General features: G+C 45.0%; 1 protein-coding gene across 3 annotated transcripts in view; it reads right to left on the reverse strand.

Moving 5' to 3' along the window:
- The window catches only part of PIP4K2A (phosphatidylinositol-5-phosphate 4-kinase type 2 alpha), a gene marked incomplete at both ends in the record, with an annotated part of 97576 nt that extends 81294 nt beyond the window's left edge, over window positions 1-16282 (reverse strand). The window contains one exon of one of the 3 annotated variants that reach the window (XM_079538402.1): window positions 16142-16282. In XM_079538402.1, coding sequence (XP_079394528.1) covers window positions 16142-16282 — 141 coding nt within the window. Of the gene's footprint in view, window positions 1-15680; window positions 15827-16105 lie in introns of those variants that run through there. The other 2 variants (XM_079538401.1, XM_079538403.1) reach the window with 2 other exon arrangements.
- Between the last annotated feature and the right edge of the window lie 720 nt (window positions 16283-17002).

The raw sequence follows: 17002 nt of genomic DNA on the forward strand, positions 1-17002 counted from the left end.
TAGAAGGGCACTGTTTCACCCACTAGGCACAGAGGAGACTCACAAACACTAAAACCAAACAGTTTTTAAATCAAACCTCCAAAAAAAATCCAAAACCAACCCAGCGTTTGAAATAAGATTCACAATATTTGGCACATTTAGCATACAAGTAACATTCATACTTGGCTTCTAAGTGTTAAGCATTTCTTCAGACAAGCAGTAGGACATTGATTTTAAGCCACACTGAAATAAACGTCCACACTGTGTTCACATTGCAACATCAAAGTCACTTAGTTGCATGTTTTTTCCAGTGACTGACAGAATGAAGCTCCCTTGTTTTCACCTCCCTTAGCCTTAGCTTTAATTGCCTTAGTCTCAATAGAAAATAGTTTTTCTAACCCCTCCGCACAACATGCATTCCCGTGGCCCTACCACACGATACTGCTTTGCACACCATCACCTCCCTTCACTGTACAACCTTGAGTCACTCATCAAAATAAAAAATGCTGAGCAAAGAACCTTGTTCAGGGATGTATTGCTGTAGTCTCAGCAGAGGTGCAGTGGAGTTGAGCAGAGCTGAGCAGCCTGACCACACAAAAGCCTATCTACTCACCTCCAAAGCTAATTTGCAAGGCAACTCAGAAATTAATTTTACTAATCAGTGCAAGGATCAGAAGTCAGACCAGAAAGAAATGCAGTAATGAACCAGACAGATCTTTTTCATGAATAAAAAAACAGTTATTTAAAGGTCAGACCTCCACAATAAGATGGTACAGCCTATGTAACCATGCACTAAAACATGGCAACTTTATTGCAGATTTTAACATGTCTGAGGGAATGACAGGAGTAGTTTAAGGATGCTGGAAACTACTTTATACAGTACAGTGACAGAACTGAGGTGGTGATGCAATTACATACAAGTAATCGGGAAAAAAAACTGAGCAAGAGCCATAAACCTAAACAAGTTTTCACATATTCAGACACGCAAATTGTATTTCTTTTAGAGAGAGCTTCATGTGAAGGCTCCTCAGACACTTGTCCTTACACAGATGTCCTTACAGGCCTGATGCATGCCCATTCACTTCATAGACACCTACATGTCCGCACCAGCTGCCTGAAATGTTTTCCAGAGACAGCATCACCTCACCTTTCATCGCTCCTGCATTCAATTAGATTGACTCCTTGACCTGACAATCCCTTCATGCAAGGAACTTCTAATACACTTCTACAAAGAGAGCCTCAACTAATCCCACATCCATTCAGCAATCATGGCAGCACTCCTGCAGATACTACAGTAATCTACTTCCCCCCTCTCCCAAACTAGTAATGATATCAGAATAAGAACCATTTGCAAGAATTTTCACAGGAAGGCACTTGTACATAACTACCTTCATCTTCGGCAGCAGCCTGACAAATCCTGTGTTTATTCTTTGGAGTCTGAAATTTTAAGTTTTGGGTCTGAAGTTCTCCATTTCTTGCAAATGAAGCAAAGAATAACATCATTCTGCTGCCTTGCTTTAATAGGTTCTTCCCTTTATGGACGCATCCTGAAACGAGGGCTGGCCCCACCGTTCCATTTTGTCACTGCCACTGCATCAGCAGCAGAACAGCTGGGACAATAACAGATCCAGCAGGCTCACAGCCAACCTGCACGACCAACGTCCTGCCAAAGGCCAAGGATACACCACAATCCTGCAACACCGAAATTTCTGTTTGCTTAAAGAGCTCATTATACCAGCAATAAAACAGACTTCATAACTAATGCAGCAGTGTTTGCCGGGAGCATTTCAGGCCGCTGACAAATATTTTAAAGCTTCTGAAATATCCAGGTTGTTTTGAGTGTGTGTGGCACCCAAGGAAACGTAATGCAATGGGCTACATCCTCTCACTCCAACAGCACTGATATTTCAGCCCTTACTGTTCTTAACAGAGATAAGATCCACATCATACGGATACTGCATGCCTCACCCTTTGAGTATTAGAACAGGTTTTTAAATCAAATCTTAGTTTTAAGAACAAACATATTTTAACAGATAGAAATACGCAGACTAAGAGTCAGTGGCCGTAGTTAAATTTAATCAAAATGCACTCTATTAGCACCTGGAAGTTTTCCAGCAGCCTCCTGAGTCCTTGGCCATCTGCCAAGACAGCTGACTGTGTTTCAAGCCTGCTGAAATTACCAGGCTGCATGTGAATATGCCACTCTCCAGTTTCAGTAGGGAATTTACAGTTCTGTTGCACATACAAGAAGTAGCTACCTCAGCACTGCTATTGCATTTGCACTTCACAGACGCAGCCAGACATACTTTGTGTCACCTAGATTTCAAATGTTGAGAACATTTTGCAAAGCAGCAGCTATCCGTCATACTTCCAGGTTTCTTCAGCCATAGGAAAGCAAGGCATCAGGGACACCTAACATGAATAAAGCATAGCTAGAACCAAGATCTGAATTCATTTATTCAGTATGACCTGAGAAGATAAAACTCGATTCCTTTCTACAAGTATACTATAGCCAAGCATCAAAATTCTTGTTTAACAACTTCATTCAAGTTCACTGCTTAGCAGATCCATAACACATGACAAGAGACAGCTCTCAGGGTAGCACTGCATGGAAAATGCTGAAAGGAGGAAGCCTGGAAAACAATCACAATAACTGTATTATGATGCATCAAAATGAGGTAACATCTTGTCTGTATTCTGAGAACATCAGCAGTGTTACACCTCCCAGGAACACTTATACATGTATGCAGTTGCAATTCTCTCTGGAGACCTTCACATAAAAATATATTACTTATTAAAGATATTGGAGAATACTAAGGATACAAAGAAAAGCCTCCAGGTAGGCTCAAACAACTCTTGCAAGAACTATGGTAGAAAGGTTAGCAACAAAACAAGCAAAAAAAAAAAAACAACAAAAAAACAACAACAACAACAACAAAAAACACCAAAGACAAAACAACTGAAAGACCAGCACTCTAGTCCTGAATACTCTGTATTGTGCTCTGAATATTTGATGCACAAGTCCTACGCAGAGCGTTTTCAGCTCTGAAGATTCCTCAGGCCCAAACGAGGGTTTGCTGTCACTAAAACAGGAAGAGCTAGAACATTTGCACAGAGCAGATACACCACAACTCATGCACAGCCTGAAATCTGCTGGTGAAAGCATGCTAGCACCTAAGTACTGCCAAGTATCAGGCTTGATGTAGGGAAGCTTAACAGAGTAAGAAGTGAAAATGCTCACTGTCAGACCAATTCATTGTCAGAAGAATTCTAAACTCAGACTTTGCCATAGAACACAGTACTACAGCGTTCACTCTGCTCGTGCTCCACTCTGGCTGCAGCTCCAGGGCTGCCCAAGTCTGTGCAAGCACCATCCTGCACTCCTAGCCCGGCATTCATAGGTCCTTTCTGAGCCTGCTTGGTGGAACCAACCTGAGCAGCAGCCTGCATAGCCCCGGCTGGTGTTCTGCCACCTTTTGCTATGTGGCTGAGCTGAACTACACAGCTTATTACTTAGCAAGTGGGGCAGGCTCCATCCCCTGCCTTTCTCCAACAACTCTGCTTTACCAGAAAATAAACTGGTCCCATCTATGATCCCAGGAAAGGCAAGAACAAAAAAACTAAAGGTCAAACCAGCATTTTTACCAGATTAGTTTCTGGCCTTTTGGCAAGCTGAATTGATTTACTGGATGATCAGACAAATGCTAGAGCCAGCATGAACTAAGCAGGAGGCACCAGGCCTCCTGTTATTAGAAACAGATGCAGCTGGGAAAGGCTCAACTGGAGGCATTTATCCCTTTACCTTCCATCATAGGTAGTGCTGTGACTGGCACTGACTGACATGTCTTGGTGGAAAGCCCACCTAAGAAAAGACCAGCTGCAAAAGCAGCTCACTAGCAGAGCAGTCACTTGAATTTAAGGTACATCTGTTGGAGTAGCAGATAAGAGTCTTATGCCAGCCTCAACAAACATAACTTAGTGCACTGGACAGCAGTAGGTGCAGAAGCAAAGCTTTCAATAAGCTGATAAACTGTACCACAAAGCACATGGCAGCATGTGGTCACCACACAGAAAAATGTATATCATTTCAAGAAGAGATTTTTGCTCATGTAAATATTACACCTGCTTGCTTGAGACGACTATAGAATAGTATACTACTGTGAGAGTTTGCAAGCGTATCGAGTGTAAGTGAGGTTAAAATTGGGAAGAATGAGGCTGAAGGGATACCATCCAAATCAAACATCTGCTAACCTGGTGAGGGAACCAGACTCACTTCCAGCTGTTATCACACCCCCCAGGATTGCCCTGCTATGCCTTCTGCACCACCAGATTCCATCAGCAAACAACTACTTGCTTTCCTAGAAGTATCTCCTCCTCCCCAACGAGCTTTCCCCGCTGAACTGGTAAGTTAAACAGCTTGATCAGGGGCATGATACTGAGGACAATGAAAAAAATGAAAGAAAAAAACCTGAGCTACTGCTGCTGGAAGGGGACAGAAGTGAAGCAACACATCACAGCTGTATTAAAGTTACCCTCTCCAGAACTGCTATTCACACTCAGATTCCCACAGCACATGGAGATGCAAAAAAGCTACCAGTGTGTCTGGCAAATCGTTACTTAGCATAAGCAACACTCATCACTTGCAGGAAAGATTTCCTCCAGTAGTCACAGACCCAACAGAGCCACAGCTACAGAAGTAGAAAGCAATGCACATTCAAAACTAGAAGCAAGAGCTGCCATAAGCATGGAGAGAAGGGTACCGTATCATTTCTGTAAGGAAGACCTTCCACAGCCCAATATAATGCCAGGAAGGAGGCTCATACCAGAGAAATAAATGAAAAAAGTGGCATCTTCTAAGTTGTGGACAAAGATTCAGGAAAGCAGACCGAGGTTTCTGTACTACTGCTGCAAAAGCCACAGCACTAAATGCCGCAATCTAAGATGGATTAAGTTTAACACATTGACTGTTAGGTTCAGCAACAACCCCAGTGTCAGTCTCTATCACTGGTACAAACAGAAGCGTTTCCAAGATCCAGAACAGTTACTATGGATTTGGACCATCTGCAGTCCGGTTTAAAAATAACACAGACTGCACACCTCCATTTCCTCTCCATTTCTGTTTGGTTAACATTTGCAGCTAGGAAAAACCCTTAGCAGAAAGGAGTAACACAGCCGGACTCACAGCATGTTCTCCTGCCCACTAATTGCTACCACCAGTACTTAAAAAGGCCACGAGGAGAATTAAGTCATTTTGGAAGTTATTTTAAACTAAACCAACTTGCATCACGTCTCATATCTCTGTTCCCTCCCTGCTCCACACAATGTTCATTTCCAGGGACTGGAGCCATGCCTCATAGCCCCCATCTCAGGCAGACATCACAAAGCACAACTCCTCCCCAAAGCACATAGCACTGCAGCTTCACTGGCTTCACATTCATACTGTGCTTCCTGAACTTGAGCTCTCTTTGGAGGGAGAAAAAAGCAAGATAATAGACATTTGAAATAGTTCATTAGTAAGTGATTTTATTCTACAACTCTAAATCACCATGCAAAGTTATCAACATTAATTAAATGCCTTCTGTTTAACAGCACAGGAATTAAATGACAAGGAAAATGCCACTGGTTTATATTAACACAAAATATTTTATATTTCCAATCAAGAAACGCAACTACTCCCTGGAAGTGTTCAAGGCCAGGCTGGATGTGGCTCTGAGCAGCCTGATCTAGTGTGGGTGACCCTGCTGGGTTGGAACTAGATGATCTCTGAAGTTCTTTTCAACCCAGGCCATTCAATGATTCTATGATATTCTGCAGCCACTGTCTGGATAGTTATAGATGATTAAAGAGACTAAAGTGAATTGTCATTAGTTGTTAGCTTAACTCAGAATTGAAGCAAGTCTTGCACTATTTTTTTGTTGCTCCCAAACTTCTGATGGGAATTACCCAAGAACTCCAAAATTTGAGATATCCACATAAGCATCACTATCTGATTTGTCACCTTGTAAACATTTAAGAGTGGATTTCACTACCCGTATCTTGAGCCAGCGTGACCAGCCCAAGCACAGATACCTACCTTGGACTGTTTGACCATATACCAACTGCTAGCCATGCAGTGTGCCCAGAGGCAGCTGGCTACATGGCAGATCTCACTTTCCCATTAACACTACTCCAGCAAATATATGCAAATACACAGGACTAAGACCTCAGGAAGCACTTGACAAAGCAGTAGATTAATCAGACAGAAAATGAGCTACTCTGTCCTGGAGGGTACAGTAAAATTCAACAATGCCAATCTTTTGACTAGCCTGTTTCTAAAAAAGAAAATAGAAAATTGCAAGCTGCCATCAGTTATGCAGCAGCAGTGCTATGACTCACAGCACACTATGTATTTTACAGTCAAAGAGTCTAATAGCTGAGCATTTTCATTCCTGATTTGTCAGACTTGTTGGAAAAAAAATAACCTCCAAAGCCTCAGTGGAAAAGCTATTGCAATGGCAAAACCCTCCAAGCCACAGCCAATGTGGCTGCACATTTCTGTCTGCTCCACCTCAAGCTCCAGGCTGATACATCTGAAAGCTTTGCCATTACTGGCAGATCTCTAAGAGACATGCATGTTTTTAAAAAGATGAAGGTGGTTGGCACAAGTTGTAGCTATATACTGTATGACACAACTGCATCAACAGCAGGACTATGGCAGGTTTAGACTTCCAGAGCTGAACTCTTCCACTTCTAAATGTTTACCCTCTCATCACTGTGCAAGATAAGAGTCTCAGTATTATTTCTTCTTACACAATCTGCCAGATTAACAGTGCTGTTCTCAGGATGCTAAGGTTCTTGAGGAATCTTTACAACAGCACACACAAAGTGCTTACTTGAACAGCAAAGTCCTTGAGTTGCCAAGACTAAAACATATTTCAGAGAAATGGAAGTGAAAATGGAAGGTAATACGCAACTTAAATGAAAAGCTTATTTCAGGGTTCACTTCCGTAGTCTATCAAATGCGGGGGGAAGATGCAAAACATAACTGGCAGAAACACGACAAACCAATTCTCAGACAAACTTGTCAGCTAGGAAGGTAACGGTAAATAATGTGAAGCATGAAGCTACATGCTCTGTCTCACTTCTCTCTTATTTCTTCCACCAACCTGAAGATGTAGGTATTAAATCTCTTCCAAGTGACACATGCCAGCTAGCATCAGTACTTGAATTAAGTAAAAGAAAAGCAGGGCGATCTTTGCACTTTCAAATCCTGTCTAGACATGTGGCTATATAATTTCCAATCTTGAGAACTATGCAATCAAATCCATATTCTTCCTTTAAAGAGCCCAGGCTTTTTAAAAAAATTATTTAGACAGTGCTTGCCATGGAAATATTAATTAGAAATGAATTAGCTTAGTCTCCCAAGTTAACTCTTCCCAAAGACCATGACCTGCAAGTTCAACAAGTAAACACAGAAAATCCATGTTCCTTTTTATATTAAAAACATCCCAACAGCTTCCAAGGAGAAACATGCAATATACCTTCTCTGAAAGAATGAGCAAGTACAAAGAATATTCTGACAAGTAATTGGTTTGCTTTTCAAGAGAAGATGACCACTGCTAACCACACGTAATACAGTACTTGGGGAAAAAATCCCTGACAAGTGGTACTGGGAGATGTGGTAAAGGAAATTTCACCACAAAGATGGTGCAGAACACAGACACAATTCAAGATGCTCCAGGTTTGAATGCTGTTCTGCCTTGCCACAGGCAGGGAAGCTAGGTTCAGTGGGAAGAGGGCAGGAACGTGAGCCAAGAGACATCTGAACCATATTACATCCCTGCACCAGCACAGCCCTGGGGCACAGCATGCCCTAGTGAAAGAATCTGCCAGAGCCGCCTGCTGCTGTAGGTAGGAAGGAGAAAGCAGCATTGTTGAATCAGCTGAAGACCAAAATAACAGCTGGGGAAACTGCTGCATCAGGAGCTTGCAGCATCTATAGGAATGGGCAAAGACTGCTGAGAACAGGGGTTACAAGACTTTGTCTGTGAGCTGCTGGCATTAACAAGCACCAAGATTCTGGAAATTATTTTTCCCCCAGCCTGTAAAAGACAAGTGGTAAACTCAGAAAGAGTTGCATGCATTTGGTTGCGCTTGCTGTGCATGAGCAGAAGGCTGCCTGGCTCACCGCAGGCCGCAAGTGCAGCATGAGTCAGACTGAAATCTCACTGTGCTGATGATTCCGCTCAGGCCCAGGAAAAACAACTGTGCCAGAAAATCTCTTCTGCCCTCCTCCACCAACCTGATCTCTGCAACAGGGGAAAAAGCACTGGGTGTGAGAAGCAGCCAGCCCCCGGCCCACACGAGGCACCAGCAGGGCCTGGCGGGGTTTGGCTGCACCTCAGCCTTGAGTCACTCCCTGGGCTTCCATAGCTGGGCTGCGGGGCTGGACACGGGTTTTCCCAGTGAAGTCAGTGTGTTTTAGGCTGCTATCTTTCCCAGAAACACGACCGCATATTTCAAATAGCCAACAGAGAATAGGTTTAGTAAGTACTTCCTCTTGGAGGCCTTACAGTAAAAACCCTTACTTCAAGCATGAGCTTTTAGATGCTACCACTACTTCTACCAGGCAGCCTCTAACATGTATTTTACAAATGGAGAACTGATTTGCATACCATCTTAAAAACTGAAGTTGTGTATTCATAGGCTTTATAATCAAAGTCTGCAACAGACCATGTGATTTTTTTCACAATTGGAAAAGGCACAGGAAACCCCTGGAAACAGAACAGCACGTGACAAGTACAAACAACAGAGAAGAAACTATGAACAGGATCTGAGTGATGGCTTTTACGATCTGCTAAGGAAAATAACGCTTTCTGAAATAGGAACGATCTATTAAAGAGACGTAAGTTTTAGGACTGATCATCTGAATCGAAGTGTTCATTCTGCTGCTCTCAAAATTACACAGAAGCAAAAAAGTAACCTCATCCACCACCAGCTGTTTACAATAAAGAATTCCTAGGATTGCAACGTCAAAGTCTTTAAAAATATCCCAGTTCTCATTCAAACGCCCTCTCAATTTTTGGTAATTTGCAATTTGATCACCTAGATCTGGCTCTAGATTTAAATCAAAATACAGACATTTAAAAAGACATGACTAGCAACCTTGCTTTTGTTACATAGATTGACTGGTTTTTCAGACACAGCCAACCATAATGTCTGATTCACACACCATGGCAATTGCATCCACGAGCTCCTCTAGGAAGATTTCATCCAGAACCCAACCCATGCTTAGGGCTACACTACAGCAGAATACCATAAAATCCTCTCTAAATGCAGACAGTTCGCATCACTGAGAAAGAAAACCAGTACACAGAACAAACTCAGCCTGTAACTACTGCAACATTTCTGGTACCCAAATAATCTTGGAAGGAGTCTACAATACACTGGGCAATATGATCAAAGCAGAACCAACCACTGCAAAACAGCTGTAAGTCTACCTTGCACCATGATGCACTGCCCTAGATGAAGGGCACTGTAGCAGTGCTATTAGTTTTGGTAACAGAGTTATGGAGGCTTGGCACCAAGCTAATCAGATATTGCTCAGTTTCAGCTCAATATAATAAAACCCTTATTAAGCTGCCTTCTTCAGGCTAGTCTCAGGCTAACCAAGATTTTCTCTCCTCCACCCAAGAAGAGGGACTGCTATAACCACAGCCTTGATATTGCTCAAGAGAATCTTTAAGATAGGACTCTCATGAAATATTGCTGAGAAAGTCTTCTGGCCATTATCATTTACATCTAAGAGCAACTTCGAAAACTGCAGTCACTACGAAGCCACTGCAGCTTTTCTAAAGACATCTGTCATCTACCCAGATAGAAACTGAAAGCTTAGATCCCTCAGTGTCTTCCATAAGAGCAAGGAAGCTGACAGGTATAACAAATTATTGCATCTCTTACAAAACACATGCCCACACGCATGCTTAAAAAGGTTAAAATGTTTGGAAAGGCTTCCAGAGTGAGGGTTCTCAAGTATTTTGCCTAGACGCAACGGTTCACCTCCAAATGTGAAACTGAACTGCTGACAGGGAAACTGAAGAGCACAAACCAGAGCTAAGAGTCCCTCTACTTGTCCTAAGCAACTAAGACGGTCTTCACCCTCCACTATTTCACAGCATTTGCAGGTGCTCTTTTAAGCTGGGACTGTCACTTCAGGATATGGCTTATTCAGCTAAAAAACACACCCTAAAATAGAAAAGTGAATAATGTAGTTTTCCCACCTTAGCGCATTGTCCTAGATGAACTCAATACAGGATCAGCTCAGTGCCAAACAGTAGAAACAAGTCCAGCAACAGTTACAGAGGTTGTGGTTTGATTAACCTTACTGTAGTGTAAATTGGCACTTCCTTACACAGCAACAGCTTTGTACCACCTTTTCTGCTTCACCACAGTCTGTGATGGCACTGCTGTTTGAATGGCTACATGATGAATTCTGAGCATGATGGTACATCTAAGAATTGAGTGTATATTTTTGCTGGGCTATTAGTTAGTAGCTGAATAATTACTGATCAGGAAAAGCAGATACGACTGAGCCTGTCAACCAGGAAAGCTGGAACAGCAAAGACATGATTGATAAGATGCACAAACAGGAACAGCAGGATTATGAGAGGTGAGCTAGCACATAGCAGGGACAATAAGAGGGGAGCCTGGGAAAAATGGGACTCAGTGAGTTAGTTCAGATAGTAACAGCGTCGTTCTGCAAATCCCAGCCCCACTGGGGAGTTCCACAGGCTTTCCAGTAAGGCAACAAATGGAATTTTTTGTTTGTTTTAAGTTTTCTCTTAGAATCTAAAAGGATCATGTATATACTCACAGCCATGTTATTAAGGTTGCCTTGGGAACTTAAAATGCTCCCCAAAGAGCTGGATTAGACTAATTACCTTGTCTCAGTACACAAGGTGGTAGTTCACCAAGTGAGATGAAAAATAAGTATTCCAAAAGGTGCACGGCCAGAAGTATTTCCACTGCAAACAATTCAGCTCTGCTCTTTGATGATAGATCCAATGTTTCCTTTTCAGTTTGTGACATCCATCACTACAGCATTCAGCTGCTTCCAACAATTTTCACAACACCATTATTAAGCACTCTCTCTCAGCACAAAACTAATTAACTTATGATCTTCCTACAGAGCCTGGATTCTACAATAAGACAGACGTGCACATAGCAAACCACATTCAAGAAGTTACCATCCCAACAATTCAAAGCTAGTCCATTTCACCATGGTTCTGGGATGCAAACCTTGAAAGCTAACAAGATTTCTCATTACCATTCCATAGCAGCTATGTTTTTTTAAACACTGTTGCAGCTCTTTTGCAAAAGAAGATGCACCTCACCAACAGTGAAAAGGAAGGAAGAAAAAGCAGGGCTTTTATTAGACATCTAAATAGCAAGCATTATTCAACGATAACACCGACCTTTCAACAAATCAAGATATCTTTAAGCCAACATGACCACAAGTCTGAGAGGCTGGGCAAAATTAAACACAGGGTTAATAATAGGTAGTTCCATCTTATTCCCAAGGTCTGAGGTAGCTCCATACTGCACAGATAGCCTATGGAGCTCTGCATCACAAAGAGCACAGAATGAGCGTGCACAGCAGGTACTGCACAACAGGTGAGAGTTACAGTAAACAAAGCTCATCACCCTAAAGTGTAGGAGGTAAATAAGCGTTTACTAGTCTGTAGCCAAAAGGCATAACGCACTGCTTTAATGAACAAGAAGCCCTGAAACAATCCACCACAGAATTTCTTTCAAGTCATCACGATACTCAAACAAGATGACTCAGCTGAGTCAGCAAAACCAATTCGCATTGCCTGTTTGCTTTACTGAACATTGTCCAGCCCTCCTCGTTGAGGTTAATGAAACTCAGTTTCAAAACCATGCAGGCAGAAGAACCTCCTCACCTCTGCAGTGCCGTATTTTGTAGAGGGAAAGAAACCACAGAGCACAGTTTTGAAACTGCTACGAGATCTCTTTCCATCTCTCTTCCTGTCTCACCCCTAACAGCAGCTACTGCACATTTCCCTTTCAGTAGTTCAGAGGACACCCACACGAAGTATCACTCCTGCCTTTATTTCGTGTAAGACCATTTACTACCTTTAGTCCAATCACAATAAATACTTGCAATTTGTATTTTTAGTAGTCTGTCCACACAGATGCAAAAAAAAACAAACAAACAAAACAATATTAAGTGAACTTCAACAACACAGAGCTTAACACCCAAAAAAGAACCAAGTTCTCAGTAAATAGCTTTTCCTGTTCTACTTCCTTCTATATACAAACATCTGGGCTGAGTGCCCAGATGACTTTTCAAAAATAGTTTTAATTGCTTTATTATCTCCTCAACTGTAATCAATGCTTTTTAATATGTAGTTTCTCATTGCTTCTTAGAAAGTGCCTTCTCCCACATAATCTACCACTACCTCCATTAAACAATTAATAAGAAGGGCTTTTTCCAGCTTGCTGTTAAAAAATCTGGAGTTGACTCTAAGATCAATAACTCGAGCTTCATTACTTTGCCTCACTCACTTTGAAAACCCGCTATCAGAGCACATTTGCAGCAGTGATGCTCTGCGTTAATGTAAACACTAGCCACAGAGCTGACATTACCCATGGGCAGCCCTACCCTTCTGCAGCTCCCAGCCAGTCTGCTGCGCTCACAGCTGATGCCACGAATCAGCCCCACAGTTCCGTATCCTCAGGGTTTAACTACTCTATCATGTAAAAGCATACGAAAAATGTGGAGCCAGAAGTTGCAGTAAGTTCTGCAGATGTATAACCAGTAGTAAACGCTGTGTGGTTTCTTAGCTATGATAAGCATAAGCCAATAGTTTTTACTCCAGAGGGCATAACCTATCCTGTAATTATTTTGTATCTCTGCAGAACTACAGGTTTCCTGATGTGATGGCACAGATAGTAGGACACAGGAGGTGGAAAGTCACACTTCCCTGTCACGCTGGTTTTATTCTCCCCTTGTTCAGCTCTAACAGTAGAGATGTCACACTGGCAGACAGCAGAGCTCCATAGCTTTCGCTCCTTTTGTTATGCCCTCATGTTGTTCCACTTTTCTTAAAAAGATCAAGCCAGATTACAGCTGAGAGCGCAACAGTATCATCAGGCTTTAGGGTGTCTCATGTAAGCAGTTGAAGGCAATTTTGCAGTTGATTATCTGTTGAATTATTCGCCCACATAAAGTATAGTCTTTCTGATGTACTCGTCAAATGTGCTGGGGGAGAAAAAAGGCATTTGATCCATGCATTCTTGTTTCACTTGCTCATTAGGCAGCAAGTGCCACTGCGAAGTCAAGGGCTGGCAAATTTTTAGATCAGCTTGTAATCATCCCGAAACAGATGGCGATTACAAATTCTAGGGGCTGAGTTTTAGTGCCTTTTTTTTTTTTTTAAACTTGCACGTTCATTATTCTCAAGAACTTCATTAGGTGTTCATTCTCTTCTGTGTTAATCACTAAACAGTCTGAAGGTGAGGCCTCCAATGTCTCACTCTTTACCTCAAAACTAGTTAGCCAAAATCCATTTCTATTATTCTATTTTTCCCATATTTGTGGGTGGTATGTTTTGAAGGAGCTAAGCACAGCTTTCTACAGATTTCCAGCCTTCCTAACCAGCTCCTAATAGAAGCAGACAGCCAACATGAGAGAGCAGACCCACCAATGCTGGGAACAGGACAACCACAACAGGTTGCAGAAAGCAGAGCCCATCTTCCATTTCTGGCATTTCACTTTGTGAAAGTTTCATAACAGCATCTTTCAGCAAACCAAAAAAGCGAATGCCTTGCTCTCCATGTGAGCACATTTTCATGCTCCTTAGGATCTGAGTAATGTTTACATGTTGCGCTCCCTCAGGCGCCCTCTGAAATTATTCCTGAACCTGACTGCAATCCCAAGAAGGATTCTGCCATCTCTATCTCCCTCCTATTCAAAGGCTACCAAAACAATTTCCTCACAGCCTGCTGGGGAGGAGGTGCTGTGTTTAGGAGCCCTGGGTAGCACACCTCCCTGCAGACCTTCACACACTTGCTTTATGCCTTATCACTTTGTGATGCTGATGTGCAACACTTCCCTTTCTAGTCATACTTCCTTCTAGGAGGGGTAGGTTAACAGCTGGTCACAGTTTCTTTGTATGGCTCTTCTTCACACTTGGATGATCTTAGATTTTAAATTGAAAACTTGGCCATCAAGTGTATCAGCATTCTGGCCCTACATTCAAAAAGCCTACAGAAAAAAACTATTTTCCCCATTTTATCATCACCAAGTGCTTTATACCAGTGTAAGCCACATTCTGCTGAGATGTAGGAGCCACATTTCAGACCCCATCCTTATTCTCGAGCCCTTAAGGCTCACAGACTATCTCATGAGTCGCTGCACGCAGCTCTGGAAGCAGTCTTAAAGTTTTTCAGATGAGTGCTATGTTCTAAGTTTATTTAATTACTATCGTCATTAACTATAATTTATGCTCATTTCCTAGTCTAACCTTTTCTTCTGTGGGTTTCTGTTTATTTTGTTAAGAAGCATAAGCGTGCCTAATTCCTGACCTCAATGAGTACACATACACTTTGGGCTTTTCCTGCACAAAGTTCTGACTGGAGCTGCTCCCATCACACCAAGCACTCATTTCCATCTGTCAGCCACTGCTGCACTCAGTGTTACACACCAAAAGGGTGAGCACCTAACCCGGGATCCAGCAGTACTTCAATGCAGCGTTCCTAGCCAAAGAGATACCTGGATTTGCACACATCAAGTTATTTTTGCATGCTCCCTGACTTGGGGGGGAGACAGCTTCCACAGGCTCAAAGCATTACTCATGGTTACACCTTCTTTGCAAGGTGAGGACATCAGAGAGCATCCACAGCACATACTCAATTCTACCACCTTCCTTCATACAAAATCATACACTTCTACATCTCTCCAAGCTTGCCATACTCCCCAGCTTGCCCTACCCTTCCAACCCCCCTCACCAACTCCAGGCCTTCTATTTGCCATTTTTAGCACTACACACAAAGGCAAAGTGTGCCTTTATGACATCTTCTAACTGGATCAGCCGTGCACTCCACAGCAGCACAGGATGGTAGGAATCACACAGCACTGTGCTGGTCCCAATTTGCTTTGTTATTTGGTACAACCCTTGGGAGGGCACAGGACTTCCCTCGGTGAGCACTGTTGTGCCCAGAGCAGACACACAGCAACAGCTGGGGCTGACGCACACAGCACTGCGGGCTCTGCTCCAAGAGCAGCTCTGCCCCATCCAGCAGCATCTCAGCTCGGTGTCACCAGCCTGCTGCCCTCCAAGAGCTCTGCCTAGGAGATATCTCTATAAAATAATCACGTGCATTCAGAAGGGACAAGAGGATCCTGTAGGCCTAATTCCGGCAAGCAGCACCCCATACACTTCCACAACCGGAGGCTTTAAGCAGCTCGCTCTTTCCCGGCCCGTGCCGCAGGATGCCACCGCTCGCACCGACCCACCGGCAGCGCTGCGCCACCGCCTTCGTGGGGTCACCCGACCGCAGCGACACCCGCGCCCGCACCGCCGAACCGCGCACAAAGAGAGGCGGCGGATTTGGATGGGTAGGAAACAAAGGCAACACCGAGGCGACGCGTCGCCTCTACAAAACTGGCCTCATTTAAAGCGCACACTGACAACTACGCGTAGAGCTCCGGCACGGAACGATGCGAGAACACATCTGGAGACGGCGGCTCCGCAGCGGGGCGGGCGCCGCGCACGAGTTGGGCTCAGCGGCTGCCGGCGGCAGAAGGGCTGCGGGAACGCCGGAGCCCGCCGCGCCGATCCGCACCGCCGCAGCGCCGCGCTCCCGTACCGCCGCCCGCGGCCATGTGACGCTCCTCCGGGCGCGGGCGGGCAGGGAGCGGGGGGCAGAGCCGCGCACCGCCCCGCCGGAGCCGGCCGCGGGAGGACGGGGAACTTCGCCGCGCTATGTACTTCTTCCATCATCGTCGCTTCACAATTTTTGGTGGAGGGGTGAGGTGCGGGGGAGGGAACTGCAGTGCATTTCCGCACCGCCGCCCGGGAGGGGCCGGGGCAGCTCCCGCCGCCCGCGGGCACCGCGGCACCGCCGCCCCCCGGTCCCGCCCGGCCCCGTCGCTTACCGAGTGGTTTACCCCCCACATGAGGACGCTGAGCAGCGGGTCGCTGGCCCGGAACAACTTCACTTTTTGCGCCACGAAGTGTTTCTTCTTGGTCTTGGTCTTACTCGCCATGACGGAGGCGACGGTGCCGGGGGCCGCCATGGCGCGGCAGGCGGGACGGGAGGCGCGGCGGGCGCGGGCTCAGCACGGCAGCCCCGAGGGCGGCTCGGCGCGGCGGACGGACTGACTGCCGCGGGGCGCCGCACGCATCCCGGCCTCTGCCGCGCCGAAATGGCCCCGCTCGCGCGCCGCGGCCCCGCCCGCCGCGGGGGAGCCGCCCCCGCCACGCACGGCGGCGCCCCGCCCCTCCGGGCCGGCGCGGGAAGGAGCGCCGAGTTTCGGTTCTCGGCGCCCCGTTGCGCACGCGCCGCGGGCTCGGGCCTGCGCGGTGCCTTCAGCGCTGCGAGGGGAGCGGCTGCAGGACGCGGCTGCTCGAGCTTACTGCGGTTCCCTGGTTGGAAATGGATTGCAAAGCGTGCCCATAGCGCTAATCGCTCACATTGCCGCCATAAATGGACGCCTCAGGAAACGACCTGAGACAGGACCGCACACCATCTCCTGACATAGCCCTAGCCTGCAAGCTAAGCTGTCCTAGCTGACAGAAAGCAAATTATCCTTGAAAATAGCACTCTCCGGCAGACTCTGTGCAGCAGTTTAACTGTTTAGTGAAGTCCATACACCCCACAGGCTGCATTTGCCAGCTGTACCCAAAGCAAAAATTTTGAAGTGTTTCTTATCTGGCTCGGTGACCACACAGGATGTGGTCATAGCCATAGGATACCCTGCAGAGGCTGCATTCCCAACTTAGAAACACTGCACACA

This window comes from Tetrao urogallus, assembly GCF_951394365.1.
Source record: "Tetrao urogallus genome assembly, chromosome: 7".
NCBI classification, from domain to species: Eukaryota; Metazoa; Chordata; class Aves; order Galliformes; family Phasianidae; genus Tetrao; species Tetrao urogallus.